Below are 26,276 nucleotides of genomic sequence, written 5' to 3'. Positions count from 1 at the left end.
GATGGAGACATTGGAGGTTTATGAACACATTTGCTTCAGTGTAAATGAAATAACACAGTGAAATCCAATTTGCAAGTCCATAAAATTGTATGTCAAATCTAAAGCATCATGTACATGCAATCACAGCTATTTGTTACAGCTGTGATTGGTTCTCTTGATTTTAGCTTTTAAATCAATATTTTCCCTCGTACAAGAACTCATTGTTCATTTATTGATAAGCCACAGCTGCATCATCTGATAACCACACAGAGCTCCAAGTCACTCTTAACAAGCTTATCAGCAATGACCCACCAATATTAAGCTAATTTAATCAAATTATTTTGTTATTTTTTTTCCACATTTTTATGATTTAATAATACAAGTCTAAGCCTATAGAGGTATGGGGACGAGGTCGGTGGAAATGATCAACCGCACAATAATGATCATCTCATGTACCTTTTTTTTTAGGTTTTGCATTCTTATTTATTCACTAATGTTTCTTGCTTTCACTTACAACTAGCAATGTTATGTATCCACCATTTTTTATGTTGTTATTTATATTAATTTGCCACCTTGGCCAGTAAATATCCTGGAACATAACCTTGTGCTAGAGTATTTTACGGACAGCTTTCCATGCTAATTATTTTTACAAGTTACATTTGGAGGTTTTTCCACCCACATTCTCTTTTATTTTGAAATGTCTCTTCCCGGAAGCACTTACAGGGCGGAGTCGCCGGTTTTCACTTCCTTGATGCGCACAGCTAACAGTGCTGCACAATGAAAATATTAACTTTACTGAGCTTGTTAGTCACACATTTGTCAGCGGACAGCGTCAACATTGAGGTGAGTGTATATTATATCACACGCAGCAATGAAAATCCCGTCAATGAGTTTGTTTCATGTTGCATTTGACCTAAAATGTCGTTCCCATGTTAGCCATAATTGCAGTCCTGCTAACGCTCGCTGTTTTGGTGACTAGTGTGTTTGCTTGTATACAATAGAGACATGTACTCATGTTCTCCGCTTGTTCCTCAGGAGAACGCAGGGCAGTTCTTCAGCAGTGGTCATACAAACAACTGGGCTGTTCTGGTGGGTGTTCTTTCATTGAAACGTTGTCGTTACATCTTCAGCTGATGAGTTGTACATGCTAATCGGTCTGCTGCATTAATGATGAGCAGCAGCAACGTGTGTGACTTAAACAAACTGCTGTATTTGATGCACAGGTGTGCACATCCAGGTTCTGGTTCAACTACCGTCATGTGGCCAATACTCTGTCCGTCTACAGAAGTGTTAAGAGGCTGGGCATTCCTGACAGGTGAGCTAACTGTGATACAATGTCTGTCCTCAGTATGTCTCATTCATTGTGTCTTCTTTAGGTATTCAATGGTGATGATAACCTAGTGGTACAGACGGGTCATGGCCTCCACTACTGATGTGGAGAAGGGGTTAGGGCAAAATGAATATATTGTAATGTATCTAATCATATATATATATATATATATATATATATATATATATATATATATATATATATATATATATATATATAATGGACTGTAGTGACATACATCACACTGACTATAGGTCTATCAACTTGATTACAGCATTAGTCCTTTTTCCTTGTTTCTAATTTACCATTTTGATTAAACTGTCACTGTAATTTTCTTTCTTTCTTTCAGCCACATAGTCCTCATGCTGGCTGATGACATGGCTTGTAACCATAGAAACCCCAAACCTGCCACAGTGTTCAGCCACAAGAACATGGAGCTGAACGTGTACGGCGACGATGTGGAGGTGGACTACCGAGGATATGAGGTCGGTTCACATCTCACCCATGCAGTTACACACGCTGTAAAAGGCCTTTCCTAGAAAACAGGTTCTTCTGTTTACAGTCTGTTTTCAATCATTAGATTTTCATACAGCCTCTGGATTTTCTAATTTCTGTATGTCAACATTTAAACTGGAAGCAAAATCTTACTCTATTGTCCAGAGGTTGAACCAGCATATATTCTTTTAAAATGGTAATATTAATGCTTAGATTAGCACCCATTTAATTGAAAATGCATTGGTAAAAGGGACATGGATAGTTAAAATCTATCAAGTGTGACTTGCATTTTTTGCAAACTGCAAAAGCTGGATGTATCCCATCTAGTATTTCACCTGCTTTATAAGACTCAGTACTATATAACGTGACATCCTTTGGAGGCAGATAGTCAGGTGCAGGAGGGAATTGGAGCGTGCCATGGTCAACATTTGTTGTCCAGTGTTTGCTCTGAGTACACAACAGGAAATGACTTGATATCATCTGTATTCTCAAATAGAGGAGCACCCAAGTGTTTTGTTTGTTACGACAAGGCAGAACCCCAGTGGCGTAACAACTCTTTATCTCAGTTTTATTATTTACTCTGCTTTGTGCTGGTCTTTTTAAATATAAATCAACAGTGGACTGCTGATCTGCATTTGCTGTCAAATGATAATCATGTGAAAGAAAAGCTGATAAAGCTCAAGAGGGAAAAAAACAAAGAAGAAAAGAATATGATTAAATGATTCTCACAGTTTAATTAAATGATAAGTAGAGCAGTTAATGTACACTGACCCTACTGATGCAGGTGAAAAGTTACATTTGTGATTTTATTGATAATTAATTTAATGTATTAAATGATGTACTTTTTTTACATTCTCAATCTACTCGCTGCTTTTTTAAACTGTTTTCTATTTAAATTTGATACTGAGATGCACATTTCATAATTTATCTCTTCCAATCCATGCTAGGTAAGCGTAATGTTGCCATGTACTGTTTCAGGTGACGGTGGAGAACTTCCTGCGTGTTTTGACCGGCCGGCTGCCGCCCAGCACCCCACGCTCAAAACGCCTCCTCTCTGATGACCGCAGCAACATCCTTATATATCTGACAGGTAAATTCAGGACAAATCCACGTGAAATACTCTACTTACATTTTTTATATTTAATTAGTATGGAATGCGCAGTGATAGGCACTTTTTTGTTTGTGTGCACTCACACCTCCATCAGAAAAATATAGCGCAGACATGCCAAGCCACTAAGATCTTCATGCATTTTGTCTTTTTATCAATCCGGTTACTGCAGTAGATGGCCTCAACAACAGCCACACATTAAATGTACGACAATTTTTTGGTGAAATTGCACTTCTGCTTTTTAAGGCTAATGTTATATTGAATTCAAGTTAATTAACTTTGATGAGGACAGCAGAGGCGGTCTTGGTTTCAGGTGAAGTATTCCATCATCTCTATAAAACACTGAAGGAAACCTACACAACTCTGTAACTTGCATTTTTGTGTACTAAGCTAAGTCAATTATATTGTTGCCTCTAGCTGCATTTGAAATATACTACCTTAACAAGTTTTATACAAATTTATTTAGCTCATTTCAGCAACAAGGGTATTCAAAACATTTAATAATACATACGTTTTGAGACAAAGAGCAAAAGAAAGACGCTATAAAAGGTAATTTAAATGCATAAAAGAGCCATAGGAGTCCACTGTCCTTTTCCTGTTCCTGTGATTTTCTATTATACTGTACATCATAAGTTTGCATTATCAATCAGAGATTCATTAATTAATTATAATATGTTTGTTTTACAGGCCACGGCGGAAATGGCTTCCTGAAGTTCCAGGACTCCGAGGAGATCAGTAATGTGGAACTGGCCGATGCTTTTGAGCAGATGTGGCAGAAAAGAAGGTAAATAAACTGGAGACTGACATAAAAATAAGACAGAAAAGTTCCATATGAAGAAACAGTCTTTCTTTCCCTGATGGCCATTTAAATGTGCAGCAAGTCAGCAAAGTGAATGGCATGAAACATGGCAACCTATAAATATGAAGGCCTTTTGTGGAGCGTCTCGAGAAGAGATGTGTTCATTCTTCTCATATCTCTTCGCTCATACACAACCCAGTGAACAGATGCATGGCCTTCACTGTGCGTTCTCATTAACAACCCTTTGTTGCAACAGAGTAGTGGTGCTTAAAGGGGGATTTTTAAAGAGTGACGTATCGCCAGCTCAAAATATTGTTATTGATTACTCCAGCGGTTGAAATTCTCTTCTTGCTGCAGTGATGTAGAAGTGTATTCGGCACACATCAATGTCAAGCAGTGCAACAAACATGAAACCTTCAACAAAAGTAGGTCAGTGGTGGCCTGAAGACTGGAGAAGCGAGCCTGTGGCCGAGAGACCGAGATGAATCTAGTTGGGGACCGTGAAAAAGCAGCGCTTGCCTCTCCCTCCTTACTATTGATTATGACACAGGACTCAACACTAACTTTAAAAACGTTGAATCTTAAGTGTCATCAGTTAACGGGGTTGCCTTGCACGTTGCACTGCTTGTTGAAACAGCTTTCTATAAACCGAGTTAACCAACAGGATCCTGTTCGTTAGTTCTGTTGAAACGGCTGTGAATTAGACTGTTAAACTAATGCAACACATCCTAAACCACATACCCTCGTGTGAAAGAGAGACTCTCTATGAATAGAATCGGTTGCTTTTTAAGGTGCTGAGCTGTTTTAATTTGTGCATCTCGTGACACTAAATAAGCGAAAGCAGCTTTCTGCTTCCAGCTCTCCTATTGTCCTCCGAGCCTATCAATAAAGAGTGTCTAGGTTACAGTCTGGCCGCCGGCTGCTTGATTAAAGCTTAGTGATGCCAGCTTTGATGCTGCTGTGATAATTGCAAGCTAGAACTGCCAAATTACAGTCACCATAGAGACTTGGCCACCTTCCTCCATCGTCCCCAAACCACCTCGGCTCAGTCGACTGGATATAAGCGTCTTATCGGGTTTGCTAATGGGAGAAGAAATAGTGTAAGGAGGAACAGGAGCGCTGAGGAAGGAAGGGAGGGTCTGTGTGCGTTGGTGTGCTGGAGGACCTGAATGAAGCTGTTGCTTTTTCTTGGTCGCCATGGCAACTGCAGTATGAAAGATGGTTAGGAGGTGTATGTTATAACAGATTTTATTGGAGCAAATAGACGAGTGATATGCCAGCTGTGTATTCTCCCATCAGTGTGGTTTGAGAGTGTGTGTGTGTGTGTGTGTGTGTCACCAGGTACAACGAGTTGCTCTTCATCATTGACACCTGCCAGGGCGCCTCCATGTACGAAAGGTTCTACTCCCCGAACCTCATGGCTTTGGCCAGCAGTCAAGTTGGAGAGGATTCCCTGTCGGTGAGTCACCTCCCCTCACATCGAGGACATTAAATATGAAATCATTTCTCAGTTTGTCAGGATTTCTAATAAGCAGTGTAGCTTGATACAGCATATAAACTGGAGACTGACCGTCCTTCTCCAAACAATTTCTGGAAATTCGAAAACTTTAAGTCTCCTCTTGAATGGCTCTTTATTTGATTTGAAGACGTTTACTCTTAAGCAACTTATGTTAATTACGCAAGATAGCCTTGGTTGGATAACATTTTTTAATTGTATTAAATAGTATCGATTTATTTAATTGTTCATTTGTAAGGGGGCAAGTCCAGAGAAACGTTGATAGATGCAGAAGCCGTGTCCAATGTATTGTACACTTCTATATAGTGAAAGCCAAACAGTGGGATTCTACGCATTCTTTTGTCATACTTATAAAATCTCAACTGACTGGCAGTACACTGCAATACAATGGATTTTGATCTCTATAAAATCAGTGTTATGCTGTTATACCTCATCATCATAATTTTTCAACGTTTAAACATTTAGACCGAAATCGTGGCATATTTTTCTTCTCCACATTACAGAATGACAACCATTCTGTCACTTAGCATTACACACTTTGCTTCACTGATTTGGTGTTAAACAAAAGTGGCATCGTTGAAGACACCTAAACACACAAAATAAAATATTAAAATAACAGGGATGAAAGAGGTATACAAAATAACACACACATATAAATTTAGGAAATTAAATTTAAACAATAGTTTGCAAAATGCAGAGTATGCATGTGCAGTGTATGTATGTGCAGTGTATGTGGTGTGTGTGAAGTGAAAAGCAACATGAATGTGTGCAGCCTTTACAGGCACCCCGCCACCACATGTGCATTTACATTGTGTGGAATATTTCTGCAGCTTTAGGTTGGTCTCCATTTATTTATTTGTTTGTTTTGTCAGTCACAATGCCAAACAGCACTTATTCATTTTGACAGTACAAAATTAAACTTGACATGATTTCCTTACGCTATAAGAGTGCATTGAAACAAACTGGCATATTTGTGTTGTGATGCATCCGGAGAGAACGGTTTTGTTGTGGGGGCATGACTGTTGGAGGGAAGTTCCCTCCAAAGCACCTGTGCTGATAAAGTGCTGTTGTGTATTGACTTTTTGTTATTCTTGTTTTTTCGTCTTCCTTTCCGTTTCTAGCACCAGCCAGATTTGGCCATCGGTGTTCATTTGATGGACCGTTACACCTTCTACCTGCTGGAGTTCCTGGAAGACATCCACCCTGCAAGCAAAGCCAACATGAATGACCTGGTGAGGGTGTGTGTGTGTGTGTGTGTGTGTGTGTGTGTGTATGTGTGTGTGTGTGTGTGTGTGCGTGTGCGTGCGTGTGCTTTACATCCATTCAGTATAGCAGCAACTAACGTTTTTCACTATCAATTATATTTTTTCTATTAATAGATTAAGTCTCTAAAATATTAGAACTGAGTCAAAGGTCTTTAAATCTTTTGTCAACCAAGAGTCCATATCTGAAGTATTTAATATATATATTAACTTATGACAGTTTTGCTTAATAACAAGTAATAATTGTGCATTCTGCTACATGTATACTCTGTTTCACTGAAACCTATTGTTTTGTATAAGTTTGTGTTTTTCTTTTTGTAACTTCATATTCACTTAAAGCTATAGTGTTGACCTTTCATTAATTTCCAAGGACTGAGAATACAGAGGAGAAAAGGTGCTGTACCAACAAAAAATACCCGTAATAGTTAACTACTACTTATAACATTTCCTGGATTCAGCTTCTCCAATGTAAGGGTTTGATTCTTTTAGATTGTATACCTCTGTGAGCACTTACTTAGCACTTACTTGATTATTATTGGATTTTGGTCAGACAGCACAAGCAATTTGAAGACAATTTGGGTTCTAAGAAATTGGGAATGGCCTTTTTCTTGATAAGGATTAATTGGTTAACCCCCAAAATAATTGCAAGATTATTCATTATAAAATAATCATTAGTGGATTTCGCGGATAGTCATGCAGGACCCATTTGTTTTTTGTCACTGAGGGACTGGGTGGGGGTGACTCAGGTCCTATGTGAGCGATGGTGTGATAACGTTTCTGGTCCTAAAGAAGCCAGATGAAAGTCACACGGGACACTGCACTTGAAGCAGAACGTCTGATACTGTGTTATGGCTGTTGGCCTTTGACACGTGATGGTGATGGTGAGAACATGCTGCTCCGGGCTATGGCTCAATCTCAGCAGCACCTCCATTTTAATCTTTTACACTCTTGCAGAAAAGTGTAAAAGCTGCAGAGACCCCTCCTCATCCCCACCACCACCTAAACACCACCTCATCAGGAGATGCAATCAAAACACCTCAAATCCTTACTCCTGCACTCAGTCTGAGCTCGATCAATGTGCTCGGACTAATAATGATTATCCTCTCCAATTCTGTTTCTGGAGATGCACTCTTTTGTTCTTGAGTTATTTTGTAGAATTAAGGATCCATACTATGGATTCCACAGAAGCGCTCACTGAGTTTAACATTTTTTAATCCGGTCTGCAAATGCTTGCCCTTTGATGATAAAGAAATTGCCTCCACCTTCCCAATAACATCATCCACCAATCGTATGTTTTTTCCAAGTCCTTTTTGGCTGATGGGGATAACGTTCACCTCGGTTTAATGATTTTCTTTTTCTTTTCTAATGGACAAAACACTGATAAATCTCAGACTTAAGAGGATTAACCCCACCACAAGTTGTAACACACCAGGCCTTGAACGATTTGTAATCGACAATGAGATGCACAAGTTTCATACTCCTTGCCTTTAATCTTCTCCACACATTTTTTTTTTCATTGTTTATAGTTTAACACCTCCAACTGCAGTTCTCATCACTTTAAATGCAGATGCCTAGTATATATGGCATGACAATCAAGAGACACAAATTATTCAACAAGTCTACTATACCATGTAATTAAGGCTAAAGCTCTTGATGACAGCGTGAGTATTATTTTGGGAATGAGAAATGGGAGAAGAGCCCCCGACTTTGCTTGTTTGAGCGCTTTCTACTTCACTAACTCACTGCTCGTATTTTGTCTGCTTCCCCAGTTCAAAGTATGTCCCAAGAGTCAGTGTGTGTCCACGCCGGGCCATCGTACTGACCTTTTCCTGAGGGACCCAGGAAGTGCCCTCATAACAGATTTCTTTGGTAGTGTGCGCAAAGTCGAAATCACCATGGAAACCATCAACTTGACCGACCCCATCAAGCAGGTGGATCAGAAGTAAGCCGTTTGTTTTTCTCGTTAGTCTAATTGTAATTACAGTGTAATTAACAGAAAAAAAACTCCCATCTGTATGTTGCAGTAGTGGATTATCCTGGTGGATTGCTAAAGCAAAGTTGCTGCGTTCAAATAGTAGTTGGGATGCTAAATATAGTTTCCTCTATGAGACATATAAAAAAACAAACACATTGAAAAGCATAAAAGTCTTCCTTTTCAGGGTCTTTAAATCTGATTTTAGGTACTGTTAGATGTACATTTTCATTGAAGCCTGTTTGGAACAATCTGCCGCTGACAAATCAGTGTCTCTACACCATCTGATAACATTTTAAAGCATAATACATGACACTCTTTATGTCTTTAGAAACATAATGATATTATAATGCAATGCAAGTCTCAGTTCAGTAATCATAAAGTTAACTTTAGCTATAGAGTTAAGTGATTTTGCAGGTAAAAACCATATTTGAGGTCAGCGGGTGAAATTTGTTTTACGTTTAAACTTCCGAGACTTCGATTTCTATTCAGAACTTCTCATTAGTGAAATTGATTTCTCTGCTGATGATGGGTTGAGTGGTCGCTCTCTGGGAGACATCGTGGATGTTGCTATGACTACCTTACAGGTTGGGTTAGTTTTAAATGCTGACCAATGACATGATTGAGGTAATAATAGAGCTCATTTGGATAGTACGGTATAATTATTACTAGCCCGTACTCCTCTATTTCACTGCAAGTGCAAATCATAATGAGACATTTTCCTTTGTTTGGCTTCAGGCTATAATTTAGTAAATCTTCATAAGTGGCATTGAGTGAGCAGCAGCGACTCTGATGGATCATCTGTGGCGCCACCCTGTGTTCACCGAATTATTGCATCCAAATTGAATTGAACGTGTTCTCTCGTTCCATCAGTGTGATGCATACTGTGATAAGTACATTTGGCCACAAGATGTCTGTAGAGAGCTGTCAAATTCTTGGTTTTTCTCAGTCGCTTTGCTACATTTATTTCTCTGATCAGAAAAGAAATTCTCAAAAAATTGTGTTCAACCTCCTCATCGTCACTTGTGCACAGTTATACTGGTCTTTTGAAAGCTCTTACACCCCAAACATTAGTTCATTGCGTGCAAAACAGTTGGACCAGCTGTCAACAAATTGCATTACAAACAGTAAAGATATTTGTGAATCCGGTGCATTCTCCCACTTAAAGTAATGTATAATGTTGTACTGTTAAACTTTAACTGAAAACACACATGCATATTTTATAATTGTCCCCAAAACCTAAGCCATAGTTTACATCAGAAAATACTACCTATATGGCTAAGCGTTTTGGCTTGTTTGTAGACAAGCGTTTGCTGCTTAATGTGGTGCATTGAATTGTTTTGAGAAATTCACTCACTGTTTTGCAAAGGTTACGTATGATTCAGGAAATGTATCAGCCACTCTGTCAAATTACTGCAAACATCATCTGCTCAGCATCCTCAGTGCCTGATGACATGTTGTTTGTTTTCTCATATTAGACACACTAATCCCAAAATATAGAGGATCATTTGATGTTTCAGGAACCACACTGCTTATAATCCAAACTGCAAACAGTCCTTCATACATTAGGCGAGAAAGAACGATTGCAGCGATTTATACAAATAGATATGATGGAAATTAAAACTTTATTCCTAATTACACTCCCCCCACTTCTATTAATTTCATTAAACTGGTATTTAATTGAACCACTGGGAGGTGTTATAGTGAAATAATCTAATGTGATTGGCTGCTAATTAGTGATTAGAGGCAATTGCCATACTGATTTCAGTCATCAACTGTTTTGGCCTTCGGCTAGTTAGTTATTTCACACAACTTCCCCTATTACTTTATTATTGATCCGGGCCAACACATTAGGTTGGCTGATCTCCCATGCAACACAGAAACACAGCGCAAGCGTTATCGAGCTGTTGCCCTAATTCAATCCTAGAGAGAGACGCTTTGTCTCCAATTCTGATGTAAGAAAGCAGCAATCCCGGATTCATTTGATGTTTAATGGAGCCAAGTTCACTGCTGCGGCAATGCACTAGTCGCATCTTTCTACTTTTAGGAATGATCGACAACACTGTTGTGAAAGTTCAAAGATGTTCTGGAGGCTAACGTCATTTTGTTTGTCACATTAAAATGCGTCATTGTCATTAAATGTTGGACGATATTAATACATCATGGAGAGCGGTCTGATACAAAAGGGAGTTTTAGTCTACAATCATGTTCTGCGAGAAAAAACAGACTTTCATCACCAGGATGCTTATTAAAAAATGTAATTTAAAATAATGATCTATTGTAAGAACTAGAGTTGTCAAGGTGACAGCCTTGTGCTATGAGTTGATGGCATGTTGTTGTGAACAAGCTGCCATCTATCAGGTAAGAAAAGAAAGAAATATACTTCTAGTAACAGAACCCATCTGCTGAGTTGATGAAATTCAGTAGCAGAAACAAAGCTAAGAACAGAAATGCAAGTACCTCTATTCATTTAAATTATGGGTAAGAACAGATATGCAATTTCACTTTGTCCCCTCAGGCTTTAATTATAATGTGCATTTCTCACTTAATCTGTTTCACAATCAGTTAATTGGGAAAATAATCGGTGTATTATTGGTAATAAAAGTAATCGTGCGGCCCTACAGTGATAATCCCACCTCTTTTTTAAAGAAATAAATGTTGGATGAATTGGGCTTTTGTCTATAACGTTAGCACTGGGCTTGGTTAAAGCCTTCGTCAATACATCTGGATCATCTCAAAAAAGCAATAAATGAGAATGATCGCTATAAGGCCTCCGTCTGAATGGCACTGGTTAAAATGTAATGATGGCATTTAATAAGACCTGCAAATGGGTTTCATGGAACTGAATTTGGTTCCCCCAGTATATTTATAGATGGTTACATGCGTGTTCAAGTGTGTGAGTCTCTTAGTCATGCTCTTGTTCACTCTCATCCCTATTTTGTTCTCTTTTCTCCTCTCGCCCATTTCTAAACGGACACTTTTCCCCCAGAACAAGCTCTTCCATTAAGTGAATTGCTCTTGATGGAGGGGCTGTTTTAATGGATCCCCCAATCCTCTTCATTATACATGGGCTTAACAGTGTAAAGACATTGTGTAGTTACTCACATCCAGCCATTCGTACTTGTTGATCAAATCATGCCATCTTGTGGGCCACAAAGCTCCAAGGATAATAGCAATACTCAAACTAAAGCTGAGTTATTGGCACGTTTCAGTATTAAAGTACATTGAATCTAATTTGTGACCCGCAGCGCTAGATAGAGTCGACAAAATCTACTTAGGTCATTAGAAAAGTAGATGTTGAAAGGAAATTTGTTTGACCTAAAGATGACAGCCAGAGGCAGCAGTGACACCGGAGCTGGAGGTGTGTGGAAGGGGAGGGAGCAGTCGCATCCATTTAGAGTGGATTGAAAAATCCTCTGCAAAAAGATCTCTTTCTTTGGAAAATACAGTGGTAAAGTGGTTTGACTCGAATTAGAGTTCATCTCTTATGCTAACTGAAAAGGGAGGAAATGACAGTGAGTCGTCGCTGCTCAGTGACACGTTCCCTCTGGCAGAAAGAGCTCAGAGCACAGAGAAAGCTCGGCGGGAGATTGGCTCTCTGCCTGCCAGCCGGACAGTTTTCTTCTGTCGCTGTTCCCGTCTGTCAGAGCAACTTCTGCCTTGCCACACAGAGAAAGGTAGTTGAAAAGAAAGGGATAAAGGCAGGAAAATAAAGAAGGAAGGGCAAGATCCAGAAAGCCAGACAGAAATAATTTGACCAGAAGTAACTAAGAGGAAAGAAAGAAGAGAGAAGGGAGACTGGGTTGCTTCACACAGCAAAGTGGTGGCTCACTCCAGGATGCGGACCACTCTGCCAGCAGCTGTCTGACCTGAAATGTCTTTGACTAGCCAAAGATCCGCCACTCCACTGTGACCTTTAGCCGAGACTGTTCTCTCTGACTCTTTTTGTGTGACTGCGATAAAGATGCACCGACGGATGCACACATTTAAATACGACGCATCACAATCGCGCCGTAGTGGTGGACACAAATTTATGAATTCGTGTTATCATGTTTTTTTAAACCCTTTTCTTGCTTTCATGTTTTTCTTGTTAACATGTTTAATTTTATTCAAGCTTTCTCAGTGCTCACAATGTTGACTGGGCTAAATATTTCAGTTTCTTATAAAACAAAAGCCAGAATTAAAGAACACAGCGAGTGTGTCTCAGTGGAGGAGCAGGTCGTCCTTCAATCAGAGGATCGGCTGTTTGATCCTCGGCTCCTCGGCCAGTCAATCGTGATGTGTCCTATGGCAAGACACTTAACCCCAAAGTGCCAATAGTGTGTTAGCTCTAGTCCTAATGAGCAGGTGGCACCTTAGCTGCTGCCATCAGTGTGTGAATGGATGAATGACGGCGAGTAGCGTTAAAGCGCTTTGAGTGTTCGGAAGACTCAAAAAGCTTGAAAAAGGTTCATTTGCCACAGTCGATGTAGTTCAGAGTGTACAAGGTGATACATCAGAGAGTATATGGTAGCCTCACAGACTGTTCCTCTAAGATCTGTCAGATAACTCTTTATCAGACAGAACATTATCATTCCAATAGCTGTGGACTTTTTCCAGAAAAGCAATGAAGGACAGTGAGTCTCTCTGAATCTTTAAAATGAGTCACAAATATAAAGTCCCATCTCTAAAAAAAGCCCAGCAAGTAAGCCCTAAACTGCTGGTAACTTGTGTTGTAGTTAAATGAAACAAGTATTTGTTTGACATACTATTTTCAGATGCAGATTTGGTACTTTACAGCAGAAAGGGGTTGATTCAAAGTTAATTACAGTCCTTGTGTTGATTGTAATAGTGGAGCAGTGTGGCTCAGTAATGCTTTTTTTAAATAGCTTTTGGACAACAATGGAAACAGGAAGGCGCTGTGACTGGATAACCAGCTCTGTCTCGAAGGTCATATCTTGACTCTACCTAATATCTACCCATTAACTGACATGTGGTGACCTTTTTCAGTGTCCATGGACAAGAATCTGAACCACAAATTACTTCATTCATTTAGGGCATGCCTTTTAAATACGCTAACTTATGCTGTATCTGGTCCGCCTTCCTCCCGTGAAACGGAAATCATTCCTCCACCTGAATAGAAGATCTTCCCTTAAGGAGACGAGGAGAGAGGAGGCTTCTGGAGGAGATGAGTGAGGAAACTTTATCAAAATCTTTTTGGCTTATTAAATATTATCAAAACATGTCGGGACTAAAAAATAAAACTGTTCCCTTTCTATTCATAAGTAGTAGTTATGTACGATTAATGTAAGCGTGATTAAATTTCAGTGTCTAGTGCCTCCAAAAGCACCGTTCTAACCGCATTCTTTAATTTATAACATTTCACCTTGATATTACGTGCGATGCTCCATTGGACAACTTTTCAATTGGATTCAGGCAACTGTTCAAGATTTGTAAAATCTTAGCAACTGAGACGCCGAAAAAATCTGATTTATTCTTTGCTGTTCACATATTTGTTAGCTTTCTACATTTTTTTTAATTTGTACTAACCGAAGTGCATCACGGTTAGTTAGGAGCCTGGTCATTTGGATCTCTACTTGCACGCCGAACAGAAAGCGAGTGACTGGATTGCAGCTCACTCCACGTAAATGCTAACGCGGTGCGGTTTTATGTGTTTTGTCTTTTAGTTTTGTGAACGGAGACCTGCAAAAAGAGACATACTCTTATGTGGACCAGCTGCCAGTGTCTGAAATAATCCATCAGGTAAGAGTCCCACACTAACACCAGCGTCACTCGAAACCACATGAAGATATCCACCTTGATGTAACCCCAACTTTCTATTTGAAAGTTTGCCATCTCTAATGCCTTTTTGCGTGGGAAGCAAGTTATTTTGGCTCCTGCGTTTTTATTATTGCAAGTGTGTCCAAAAGTCCATCTCTAATTTGGACACGGAAAAGAAATTATGTGCAACATCCACCGACGGATGTCTTTGTGTCGTCCCCATGGTGACAGCTCCGAGTGTGAAATGCAAGTGCCTTCTGGTCTCAGTGTGGAGGGGCCACCGTGAAATCCAGCAGAATGGATCGGCAGGATTGTGGCGAGGGATTGTGCATTCATCTCATTCCCAAATAGATTGCGGCTTGCAGTTGTGCCGACCTTCACAAATGAACACCTATTTCTCTTCTTTCCACCTTTTACAGCCCGTGCTCTGCATTCAAAATAGACACTCTTGGGTCTTCTGTATTGCTATTGTAAGATTTTCCATTAAGAGCCTTTTAAATATATATATTTTTTTATACTTCTCTTTCAACTCGTGCCTCAGAAAAGTAAAGAAGTCACATGCATTTTGCCTGAGGCAAGAGCAGGCATTAGTGGTGCTTATATGTGGAGTTCAGCTGCCTGTAAGAAACCCCTACTTAAACCCATTACCATGACCATCAACGCAGTGTCTTTATAATAAGAGACTGTCGGAGAAGAGCTGTTTCAGTTGTAGATGTATTGGATTGTACGTTTTGATTCACTCGTAACATTGTTTTCAGCAGCAGGCAGCTGTTAAACCCACAGTACATGACCTGCTCCGCCCGAACAGCAGGCATTTAAAGTTAGTGACTAGCTGGTGAATATAATTTAGCAGCTAAAGAGTCAGATATTTCCCTCAGGAGTTGTTGGAGAGCAAAGCAGACCTTATAGGAAAAGGAATATTGGACTAAAGTGTCAGAGTCCAGATTTATGATATTTTGCTTTGTTTGCTCGATCTGCTGATGGGCAGATGTTGTCAACTTCATGAGAATGATAATATGTCGTTAGTACAGATTTAACTATTGTAATTTTTCTAGAAATTAAAATGCTGCGACGCAGCATTTTAAAATAAATGCTGCGTCAATGGTCAATAAAATTGACCATTGCTACAGAGCTGGTTAGTTTTGTTCCACTTTATCAGTTTAATACATTTTTGCTGAGGAAAATGGGAGAATTGAGCAATAGTGTCTAGCTTTAAATGCTTAAACTCATGCCAAGTAATTTCAGTTGCTGAACCGATGCCAAGTTTATAACCTGCCCGTGCGCTTTTTAGAGACAAAGCAGTGAATCAAAGCAGCTGTTTTGTGGCGTTTCTAGAACAATGGTCAACAATATTGATAACAGGTCAGATCCAGCTGAACCCAGTAAGTGTTAAGAAATAAATACATTACTGAAAATCTGAAATATATCCTCTGGTCATTCTGCTGGAATCAACATCGACTTTGGTGTATACAAGGAAGTCACAGTCAGTTGGCTCAGAGAAATGAAGCTGACCACAGCCCTGAGCCCGGTCAGACCCGTCTCGAGTATTGTGATGGGAAACAAGAAGGGTCTCCACACCCAGCGGCACGCTGGAAAATTGATCGCAGAGGACAGCCTCAAAATCCTGGCAAATGCAGACCGGTTTCAGATCTTCTGCTCGCATGAGAGTAAACTGAGAGTCATTTTAAATGCACAAAAGCAATCGCACTATTGAACGTTTGCACGCTTGCACGCAAACGCACCCCATTAAGTCTCCGCTGTCTGCTACTTGGCTTCATGTCTCGGCTCACTCTCTCTTTTTTTGTGTGTGTGTTTTCCTCCTTGAACGTATTTTTCTGTTTCCCCCTCCTCTTTTCAAATGCACACACATGAACAACGCACAAACACATTCATCGACCCCGCCGACCCTTGTCAGAGATTTCGATTATCGGCTGGCGCTCCTGCTGGGTTCAGGATGGGAGTCATGAGGACTGAGTCATCTCTATCACCATAATCCATCTGCACTGCAGCAGAATGACCAATGTCCATTCAGCCTATTGACAGCTCTCCCCTTGTTGATTAGCTGTCATATTGTGCGCAGCACTCTCTGAGATATCTTTGTTCTCGTGCCACTCTGGCGGCGTCTTTTGTTGCCGCTGATCAGATGCACTCATCTGAAGAACTAGATGTGATTGAATCTCATATGATTTGATGTCTATAATATTCCCTTGTGGTCTGATTTCAGTTGTGCCTCCAACAAAAACAAATATTCTTACTGTGTTTATCTTCTAAGAAACCCATTTCCATTTTCCGCTTGAATAGACTGAGTGACTGACAGTGGATGTATAAGCCTGTGCTATATGAGGTCTGTATACAAACTTCCACTAATTGTGTATGTCGAAGCTTATGTGCGAGGAGTTGATTAATGTCCTGTCACTGTTGGTGGTTGTCTTGCTTGTGGTGACAGGGTGAGTCCTCTCTTCCTGCCACCTTCTTTTCCTAACCTCGCACATCTCATCATGTTGCCAACACCTAATCACAATATGTTCAGCTCAGAAATAACTAGGAGCAGCTCCTTTTTTCTTCCACTCTCTTGTGTATTCTACTTATTCTTCCTGCCTCTCTGCTGTAAGTCCTGGTCTTTTGCGTCAAATTGTTACTTGTTCCTTCGCCAGCTTCATGCCACACCATATGGCTCCAGAGAATTGAAAATAGAAACACTGAAAATTAATGCTTTTCCTCCCTTCCATCCATCGCCAAATCCCCCTCAGCCTGCCACATTGACACTTTTCAAAAGTGGGTGCTGGGATCGTGTGGACGAGCTTTTCCTCTGAATTAGCTTTTCTGTATTGCTTTTGCGCCGTAATGAAAAAATAATGAGCAAATAATCTAAACCACGCTTTATGAGAAAATAATACCCCCGCTGCTGTCCTAGCACTTCAATGTCCGGGCAGTACAGTGGAGCGTCCTGGCAGTACACAATGGCAGCTGTTCTGTCATCAACATAAATTTGCTGCAGTTTTGACCTTGGATTGCTCGTGTTTGGCAGAGCGTTTCAGACCTCCCTCAACGACCATTAGCATCCTGCATTGCCGTGTTAATTAGCACCGATCAATCAGATGGGTTGCCGTTAATTGATCTTACTTGTGAATTGAATACGCAACACAAAGCGTGTGTAATGGAGGCAGGCTGCTTGAGTCAGTCCTCGGTAGTGGGACGTGAATGGTTTTGTCAGTGAAGGTCAAAGTACATTCCCCTCTTTTCTGGTCTTCACTCTCATTTCTGTGGCTAATATTTATTTCCTCTGCCTCCCTCACGTCTGTTTTTTTTTTTCTGAAGAAGCTGCGTTCTCTTTTTGTGTCTGAAAAGCTCATTCAAAGCGCAGGCTTGTTTCCATTTTTCGTGGTCTTGATTTCTATCCAAGGCCATCCAAATTTAATATTCAAAGTAGTTATTTAATTTTGGGCTGTATCAATTAGTCATTAAAGCAATTAGTTGGCCAGCAGAAAATAAGTATTTATGGTAAAATATTATCTGTTGGAGTCATGTATCAAGCAAAAAGCTCCAAACATTTAGCTGGTTCAGTCCGCTTCACTGCTTCTTTTCTCTCTGTGTTTTTTTTTTTATAGAATTATGAAATGAATGTGGGTTTTGGGCTGCTGGTCAGACCAAAGAAGCAATTCAAGGACGTCACCTTGAGCTTTGGAAACTTGCCATGCAGAATTATTTCACAAAATATATATTATATATACGTTTATACCAGAGCTAGACCACTAAATGGACAAGGTCAATTTATCGGCTGATATTAGCTATATAATCACCCAAAAACAGCAAACTAATCTTAAGTTGATTGTTATTTGTCTATATTAATCACAATTCTAAAACAACCACATTTAAGGGATCTGTACAAATGTTTGTTCACTAAAGCAGTGGTTCTCAAATGGGGGTACGTGAACGCCCTCCAGGGGAGATCATTTTTAAATACATTTAAAATGAACATCCATTAAAAAATCCTTTAAAAATAGTCATTTAATAAAATACAAGTGTAAATTCATCATCTGAATTGTATATATTCTGTTAACACAGCGCTCTGTGTTGCATCTTTTTTCCACCAAAGATGCTTTGCACTGGTTTGGGGGTACTCAGTTCAAATGATTTTTTTCACATGCGTACATCACTGAAAAAAGGTTGAGAACCACTACACTAAAGAAATAACAAAAACTGTCAGTACATTTAGTTATTAACCTCTGTCCTCTGACATAATGTTACTTCTCTTATGCCCCCCCCCCCTTCCCTCTTGACATATGCTCTCCTCTCGGCCGGCGGTGCTGACGTGGCTTCCTGTCACAGTTGATCCATCTCCCTTTGCGCTTCCTTACCCAAGAGGCTGCACTTACACACACGCATGCACATGTCCGCACACACACACGTATGCACAAAGAGACTCAATCACACACACACACATCTGCCTCCCGTTGTCTCGGAGGTCAACTGCCCCCAATGGCCACGTGCTCCAAGTCCTCTCTTATGAATATCCCCAGCCGGTTTCTTCCTCGTCCTCCAGAGGTTTAACCCTTAGTTCCTCTTCTTGTCTTCCTGACGGCCGCTTTGTCATCAAGGCTTAAGCTGAATGTATCTCAACCCTAATGTAGTTATGTAACACTGATCTGATGCATTTAGTGTAGTGAGAGCAAATATTAGCCCGCATTGAATATATGATTTGGACCGCATTTGTGCTGTTTTAAAATCAGTGGCTGTGCGATGGCAGCCCGCACACAGATCAGTATTCTTCTGTTTATGTTGACGTCTCAGTGGGACGGATCACTGTTGTCATAGCTCTGTGTCCGCCGACCGTAAAACATTGAGGACGACAACTTAAGCATGCTGTCAAGTTTAATTGGGATTTGGGGAGTTTCAGCTAAACTAGAACAGATGGATCAAAATCGACCCGTCCAAGACTAAGTGAGTAGGGCTGGGTATGAGTATTAAATACCTTTTTTTCAGGTATGTTCCGAAATTACACAGCAAGTAATATCACAACTTTAAATTCCAGTCAATACCTGCATTTGATTCTTTTTGTAGCTAGTTTTAGAAAGAAATGAGCCCCGCAGAATCACCGCAAGCGTTCTTTAAATTAACACAAAGTGCAGCTACGAACACAAACAGTCTGTGGTGTGGTGAAAAGGTTATGTGGCGGCGGTGGAAAAGAATTAAAATCGTAAATTTGTGGGCCAGACAGCTAAACTGTGAACGGAAACTCTATAAAGCTCCTGAAAGCCGAGGGGAGCCCCAGATCCAGGTGTTATTTCTCTGTTGGTTACTACGAGTGACCCCGTTTACATTGTCACGTGGTCATTTACTTCATTTATACACTGTTGGATAAAACACTTAAGTAAGCAGCAAGAAAAAAAACAGGCCCTCACCATTCAATCTTGTTGTGGTTGTTTTTTGGCTTCGTCGTTGCACAATGCATGATAACAACATGGCAGCATGTAAACTTCTGCAAACAGTCTCGTCTCAAAATGAACTACAAACCTAGCTTTGAGGAAAAAGGACGCCTGCCTCAGTACTTTTGAACCAGACGGTAAAACTTCTCTTCTCACTTCCCATGTGAATGAATCTTTGGCTTCCAGCGCTGCCAGCAGCTGGGGAGACGAACCTGGAGTTAGTTTTGGTTTTATTACTGAACTATGACCTGGAATTACCCTTTTTATTTCTTTGTGTGGAAATCCAATGTTTTCACCACACAGATGATGGACAAGTGCATTTCAGCAATAGGTAGACTGTTATAGGGCGGCATCTTTTCAGAGGCCATACATAATGTATTTCTCATAATTGCACATGTGGTTTATTGAGGAAAAGACTCCAGTAATAATGTTGAATTTAAATAAAACATGTAGATGAAAAACATAATGAAGCACAAGACACAACCTACTGAGTTGATGCCTGCCTGAAGTTTTGACTTGAATATCTTCATTCTAGTACAGCCTTTGTCTTTTTTTTTTATTTTTATGAAGACTTAATAACACTCTGCTATTATGCTTCATTGGCACTGATTTACAACCTCGTCTGAATAGAACAAAAGTGTTCTATCTTTGGCAGAAATTATTGGTTCAGACATACAAAGTGGTTCATGGCAGTTTTTAGGTGGTGTATGTTTTGACAAAACCTCCACGTGTGCCATTCTGACATGTTTCCTGTAGTTTCTGTCACAAAAGCACCATTGAATCCAAAGCTTAAAACATTCCTTTATATTTTGGGTTGCATTGTCTCGGCGCTTCAACAGTTTGTGAGCAGCTTGAGTTTTTTCCCAGCACATAACCTGCAGCTTGGTTTCTGTTCGACTCTCTACTGTAGATGTAGTGTATGTAGCAAAGGGGCCTGAGGCAGTCTGGAGCATCGGCCCGTTTCACAAAGTGATTGATGTGCTGCTGCTCCTCTCTAAGCCTGGATTTTATTTCTTCAGGCTTCTTTTTTCCCTCCGATATAATTTTATATGTGGTTATTGCATAACCAATAAAAATGTAATACAAGCAAAGAATATGAGTAAATATCTGTGTTGTGAATGCAGCTTTAGATCAGAAACTCCAGTCCTGACCCAACACTGAGTAGTTGGGGACTCAAATGCGTAGTCATCTCTGCTTTAGCATTCTGGCTGGCAGTGACGCGCTATTGATTTCTCTTGATTGAGCTGTTAAATAAATTTGGGGTCAGACGTAATCCAATTAGACTGCTAGCTTCAGTCTTTCCAATTCCAGTTTGTGTTGAAAAAACAGCCTGGACGGGAGGCCCGAATACAGCCACAGACAGTTCCTAAAGTTAACCTTTTAGCCTCATTTACCAAGAGCTGGAAAAGTAATAGGAAATTAAAATAATTTTCACCAGCCAATGGTAGTATAAGTAATGCAAGTAGTAATTATTCATCTAAATTTCATGAATACAATCAGGTAGAGTGCGCTATTTTTACGCGGTGGGTCAAGTTTGTTGCCCCCTCCCTCCTCCTCCACAAGCGGTGACTATATTGCTTTGTGTAGCAGGAGCATAGCTATTAACCATGAGAGGCCCGTTTGAGACAGAGCCGTCGGTTCGCTTTGAGTCGTTTGGCTGATGATCAGGAGGGAGATAATTTACGAAAAACCAGAAATATCCGAGGTGTTCAAATGTTCTTAGCCAGTTTTGTGAAGATACTAGTTGCCAGAGACACATTTTACTAGCATTTGGCGCTTAATGGGTGGCGATTTCAGATGCTTCACATATTGAATACGCTGCAATATGTGCCAGTCCCTCTCTTATTTGCATCTACTGTCCACTTTGTGCATATGCCAATTCAGTCCTATTGCACCTCATATAAGGGAGATTCAGCAAAATATTAATGTCTGCTTGAGTTGTACAAATCAATGTATGTATCAAGACAATTAGACTGTTTCAATGCTGTCTTTCCACCAGTCATCAGAATTAGATAAAATATGATTTTGTCTCCATCAAAATTCATAAAGGTCCACCCAGGTTATATTGTAGTTATATTGTAGTGCCGACACTGTAATATCTAAAACAGTGCCTTTTTAAATCCAAAAGTTTTCTTAAGCTCGCTATTGTTGCAAAACATTTGAACTTTCACTCCAGGTGGAAATCAAGCAATTAGAGGATGATGTCTTGCACTAAACTTGAATGAGTGATACTTGGGTAAGTTACCTTAAGCTGCTTTAATTGTTTTGTGGCCACATAAACCAGAGATGTCTGAATCTGTAGACAAAGTGACGTGTCAATGGCTAACTAGTGAGCAGAGCTCTCTGCTTCAGACTCCCAGAAGACACAAAGCAACATTATCCTTCACTAATGAAGAAGGCGCACCACAATCAATCTCAAACATTCTTGGTATTTATCCACATTCCTTTTTGTCCATTGCCTGCACGTAACCAGCGCCTGACTGATTTATAATGCAGCCAAGAGGACTTCTGGTTTTCTATTTGTTTTAAGAAGTACTTCTGTCCACCTGATGAATGTGATTCTCGGGCCGGGTATCGTGGGAAATCTTTTCTTCATGGTGCCGTTATAATACCTGTGATTTAGTACCGATACCAATTACTTCTTCTTGACTTTGAGGCAAATCAACATGTTCTTCGACAAAATCCTTTTTCCATTTAACTAAAGTAGAACATCTTGGCTGTTGTCTAAACACAGGTAGACGCACAACAACCTTCCCTAAATATAATCGCTGTTTATGCGATATGCAGTTCTCTCTTCCATATTTTGAAGCTGTTCCCATGTTTTTTTGGCAAGTAGAAGTGAAGGTACAGCCATATGCTAAATCAGGAATTTTAAATGACCCAAATACAACTAAGTTTCATGAACTTGAAGTTCAAAGACAAAAAGGCGGACAAAGCCCTGGCAGCAGCCCGTCGTTCACACGGCAGCCGAGCCAAATGGGACCATCATTTACTAAACGAACATCGCGCTGTATTGAAGAAGACATGAAACTAGCCATTGAGGCCATAAACTCACCTTTACTGTGTTTACTACGGGTGATAATGACCTTGGACTTGGCTTTCACAACAGCGTCTAATCGTCCGGTGCCTATCAGTCTGCTGTCAGCCCGGCGCCAACTCCTCCTGCCGATATGGATGTACTTGAGAGAGAGAGTAAATGTACACTAGGAACTGTTGTACCACTCTGTCAAACTATGGAGACACTGGGCATGTATTTTGTGTAGCAGCTTTGCTGTACTGCATGTTGTGTGTACAGCATGTGTGTTCATTGTCTCGTCTCTTGGGGTTTTGGATTTAGGGATGCCTTTTCTGGCTGCTGATTTCTTGACTGGATAATGGCAGCATGTATACCAAGGGACACCAGAACTCTCTTAAGTGCGTCCTCGCAGCCTATCCGTAGCTTTGTCGACGCCAAAGGAGTTGGGAAGATTTTTTTTTAGAGGTTAAATCTCATCTCTCCGCAGAATACCGTCGCCACATTAGCATATAAATGTGCTCCTTGTGAGATGCATGTTTAATATGGGGGAGATTTAAAAGTATAATCATACACAAAGTGATGATGTGGCAGTGAATGGGACAAACACAAGACAGGGGAGGTGTACTGATGAGCTTTACCCCCCGCTCTGTATGTGTGAACCTTTTGTGTTGGTGTGTGGGACAGCAGATAGTGTACATAAAGTGTGTGAAGAGATAAAGCGAGTGTATATTTGATTCCGCGCCTGCCTGCCTGTGTGAATGACAGAACAATCAGCGGTGGCCTCCGCTTAAGAAATAAACTACTGCTAACCTGCAATCTCCCACCTTTTCCTCTCTTTTCTCCCACATCCTCCCCACTATACCTTACCCCCCCTCCGTCCTTCTCAGAAACCGAAGCAGAAAGACTGGCATCCTCCTGATGGCTTCATCCTGGGCCTGTGGACGCTAATCCTCCTGGTGTTTTTCAAGACGTATGGCATGAAGCACCTCAAACACATCTTCTGAGCCCACGGCGTTGATGACACTGGAGATCCGAGGACAGCTGCAGATCCGGAGCTTTTTACTGCAGGCATTCGAGGTGCGCTCTCCTGTAAATGGAAAGGAGATGTATGGCACCACACCTGCTTGGCCAGGAACTATGATGCAATGGGTGCCTTTTTTTTTTTTAGGGTGGGGTGGGAGAAGAAGGGGGTGACTGTTCTACACTGATGAAATTGAACATTTGTGATAACACTAGCAGTATGGCTATTTTAAACCCTTTTGTGTGTTCTTCTTGACAAGGACTTCAACTTCACTAATTATTTATATTTGTGTCAAAAGTTCCGTTTTGTCGAGCCATTCCATAATTGCTTTGATTTGGTAGAAGAAAAAAAAATGCACTGACTGGAGTCTGCAGATAAGAATTTAATTCATTTTTGAGAGCGTGCTTCTCCGCATAAATCGGCAGCAGTAGCCCTTTTTGTTTAAGTGCTACTCAGAGCGTCTGCTCGGTCAGAAAATGGAAAGTGTGGGACGTGGGCTGGCTTATTGGCTGTGAGTGGGCTGTGAAGAGATTACTATTTAATGTCTCCCTTGTCCATATACATTACACCCCTTGACTGTCATATCACGCTTGTGAAGGATAACAATCGCACATAATCCCATCTCGCATGATGGACCCATCCACTTTCCCATTCACCAAATTGCCCTCCCTGTGGAAACATCCATTAGCTCCCCAGCCGTGCACTCCGCTGATTGTATTCTGGGTGATGGACAGCTATTTCCCCGGCCATTCCACGTCTTGCGCTACAGCGGCGATAAGTGAGTGATAACCTAGTAAGCCGCCAGTCGTCCCAAATGAATCTCCTCTGTGCTGGGACGTGTTTTCCTCCTTTTCACCCCCTCTACCTTTCCCTGCATGTGTAACCAATCTGCATTCTACTCATTGTTTGGGGGGAGTGACTGATGCTCAAAGCATATGGCTTCAACTTGAGGTAGATTGTCTTTTGCTTCTTGGCGTGAGGACCCGCCCATCGGGTGCCTGCTGCCACTCTCCCTCGAGGCTAAAGTGGAAAATAGATGGAGTTGGAAATGAAACCATATGTATCAGAAGGCAGCTGCTGTGTCAGCCACCCAAAGTACCTTTTCTTTTACCTTATTTATGCAATGCTTATTTCTTTTTCCCTTTTTTCCTTCCTGGTTACCTTTCAGAGAGAGCAAGTTCGTTGTATTTCTTCAATTGAAGGATTTTGATACCCTCATTAAAGATGAAACGCTGACTCAAAGGAATGGATTTGTTTCTTTCTTAATTACTCGAATACTGTACACAATATATGCTTTTAGTCTTGCCAACCCTTGAAGATAGGTCTGGCAAACCTCACTCTAAGCTTATTTTATACCACAAACGCATCCTTGAAATGAAACCGTTAACGCTTCAGCTGACTTACGCACCTGCTCTTTTGTTTACACACCTGCTCTTTTATTTTCTTACTGGACACATTTCAAACATTCCAGAGAGGCTTTTTATTATGTATTTTTCTCTCAGTTCCAGTCTAGTATTTCAAAAGATAGACCAGCCATTGGACCCAAGCCTCAATATGCAATTTTGTGAAGAGCAGGCTGGCAGCAGATACAATAAAAATGAAAGCCAACCTATCTCAGATGGATTTGTTTGTTTTTGAACCCACTTCAGAATTGACTCAGTCTCCTCTGTGCCTCATATTCTTACGCAGATGGAATTGAATATACTCTCCCGTCTCCTCTCAATATGGTTTCCCTATATGCTAATCAGGATCCGTGCCTGTTTTCCTTCACACCTGACTTGGTGGGGAGAAGACTCAGTGACAGGACAATATTTGAGCAGCCGTCTCCAAAGAGCCAGAGATTTCCTGTCAGTCGGGCAGGATGCTCTGAATGTGTCACACAGGTTGTTCAAACGACGGAGCAGCGTCGGTATTCGCCAGAGAGAACACACACACACACACACACATACACACACACACACACACGCTTGTTGTCTTTAGAAGTTGAACAACGCCGACATTAGTCCCGCGTGACAGCCTGCTAAATTTAATGATTCACACACAAACACACGTGCTGTTTTTTTAAGACCGTGTGTGCGCCTGACATGTCCAATTTCCATGGAAACTCTGAGTTTCCTGCTTGCCTTTGTGATGTCAATCAGTCCCAGCATGATCGAAAGTAATTTCAGTCACATATTTTTATTCTCATCTGCAACAATAGCTGCGAGATGAATCCTGTTCGGCGGCACTCGTTTAATGTAATGTTGAATTTAAGTGTGGCTTTTTGCCCTGTGAAACATACAAACAGCTTTGTCTCTTTTTAAAGTCATTTGAATGTTTTATGCATTCATACAAAGTCAATTTCAAAGGGAATTCAAGTGATACAAAGAAAATGTGTATTCAAAGCGTAATTTTTATATGTTGAAAACGTCACTAAGTGTTTAGTAATTATTTTATTAATTGCTGTTTCCAACAAGGCTTCCTCGAAGAAGCCTTCAAAGTGCGCAGAAAACCTTCAAAAAAAATTGTGTTTGTGTTGACTTTGCATGGCAAAAAAATCTTAATTTATTTTTCCTCAGAGCTTTCAGACTCGTAGTCATCATACACCCGTCA

General features: G+C 40.6%; 1 protein-coding gene across 1 annotated transcript; it reads left to right on the top strand.

The window, feature by feature from the left end:
* Positions 1-695: 695 nt before the first annotated feature.
* pigk (phosphatidylinositol glycan anchor biosynthesis, class K) lies at positions 696-24,926 on the top strand. Its single transcript, XM_068570921.1, has 11 exons — positions 696-822; positions 1,015-1,068; positions 1,203-1,294; positions 1,659-1,794; positions 2,783-2,894; positions 3,600-3,696; positions 5,053-5,170; positions 6,349-6,459; positions 8,259-8,431; positions 14,128-14,203; positions 23,551-24,926. Exons 1-11 carry the CDS (start codon positions 757-759, stop codon positions 23,665-23,667), a joined length of 1,152 nt encoding a protein of 383 aa, XP_068427022.1. The 5' UTR covers positions 696-756; the 3' UTR covers positions 23,668-24,926.
* Positions 24,927-26,276: the final 1,350 nt, after the last annotated feature.

Source organism: Clinocottus analis, unplaced genomic scaffold (genome assembly GCF_023055335.1).
Source record: "Clinocottus analis isolate CAN_PGR_092001 unplaced genomic scaffold, fCliAna1.0.p SCAF_11, whole genome shotgun sequence".
NCBI lineage: Eukaryota > Metazoa > Chordata > Actinopteri > Perciformes > Cottidae > Clinocottus > Clinocottus analis.
This window is presented reverse-complemented; position numbering and strand designations above follow the sequence as displayed.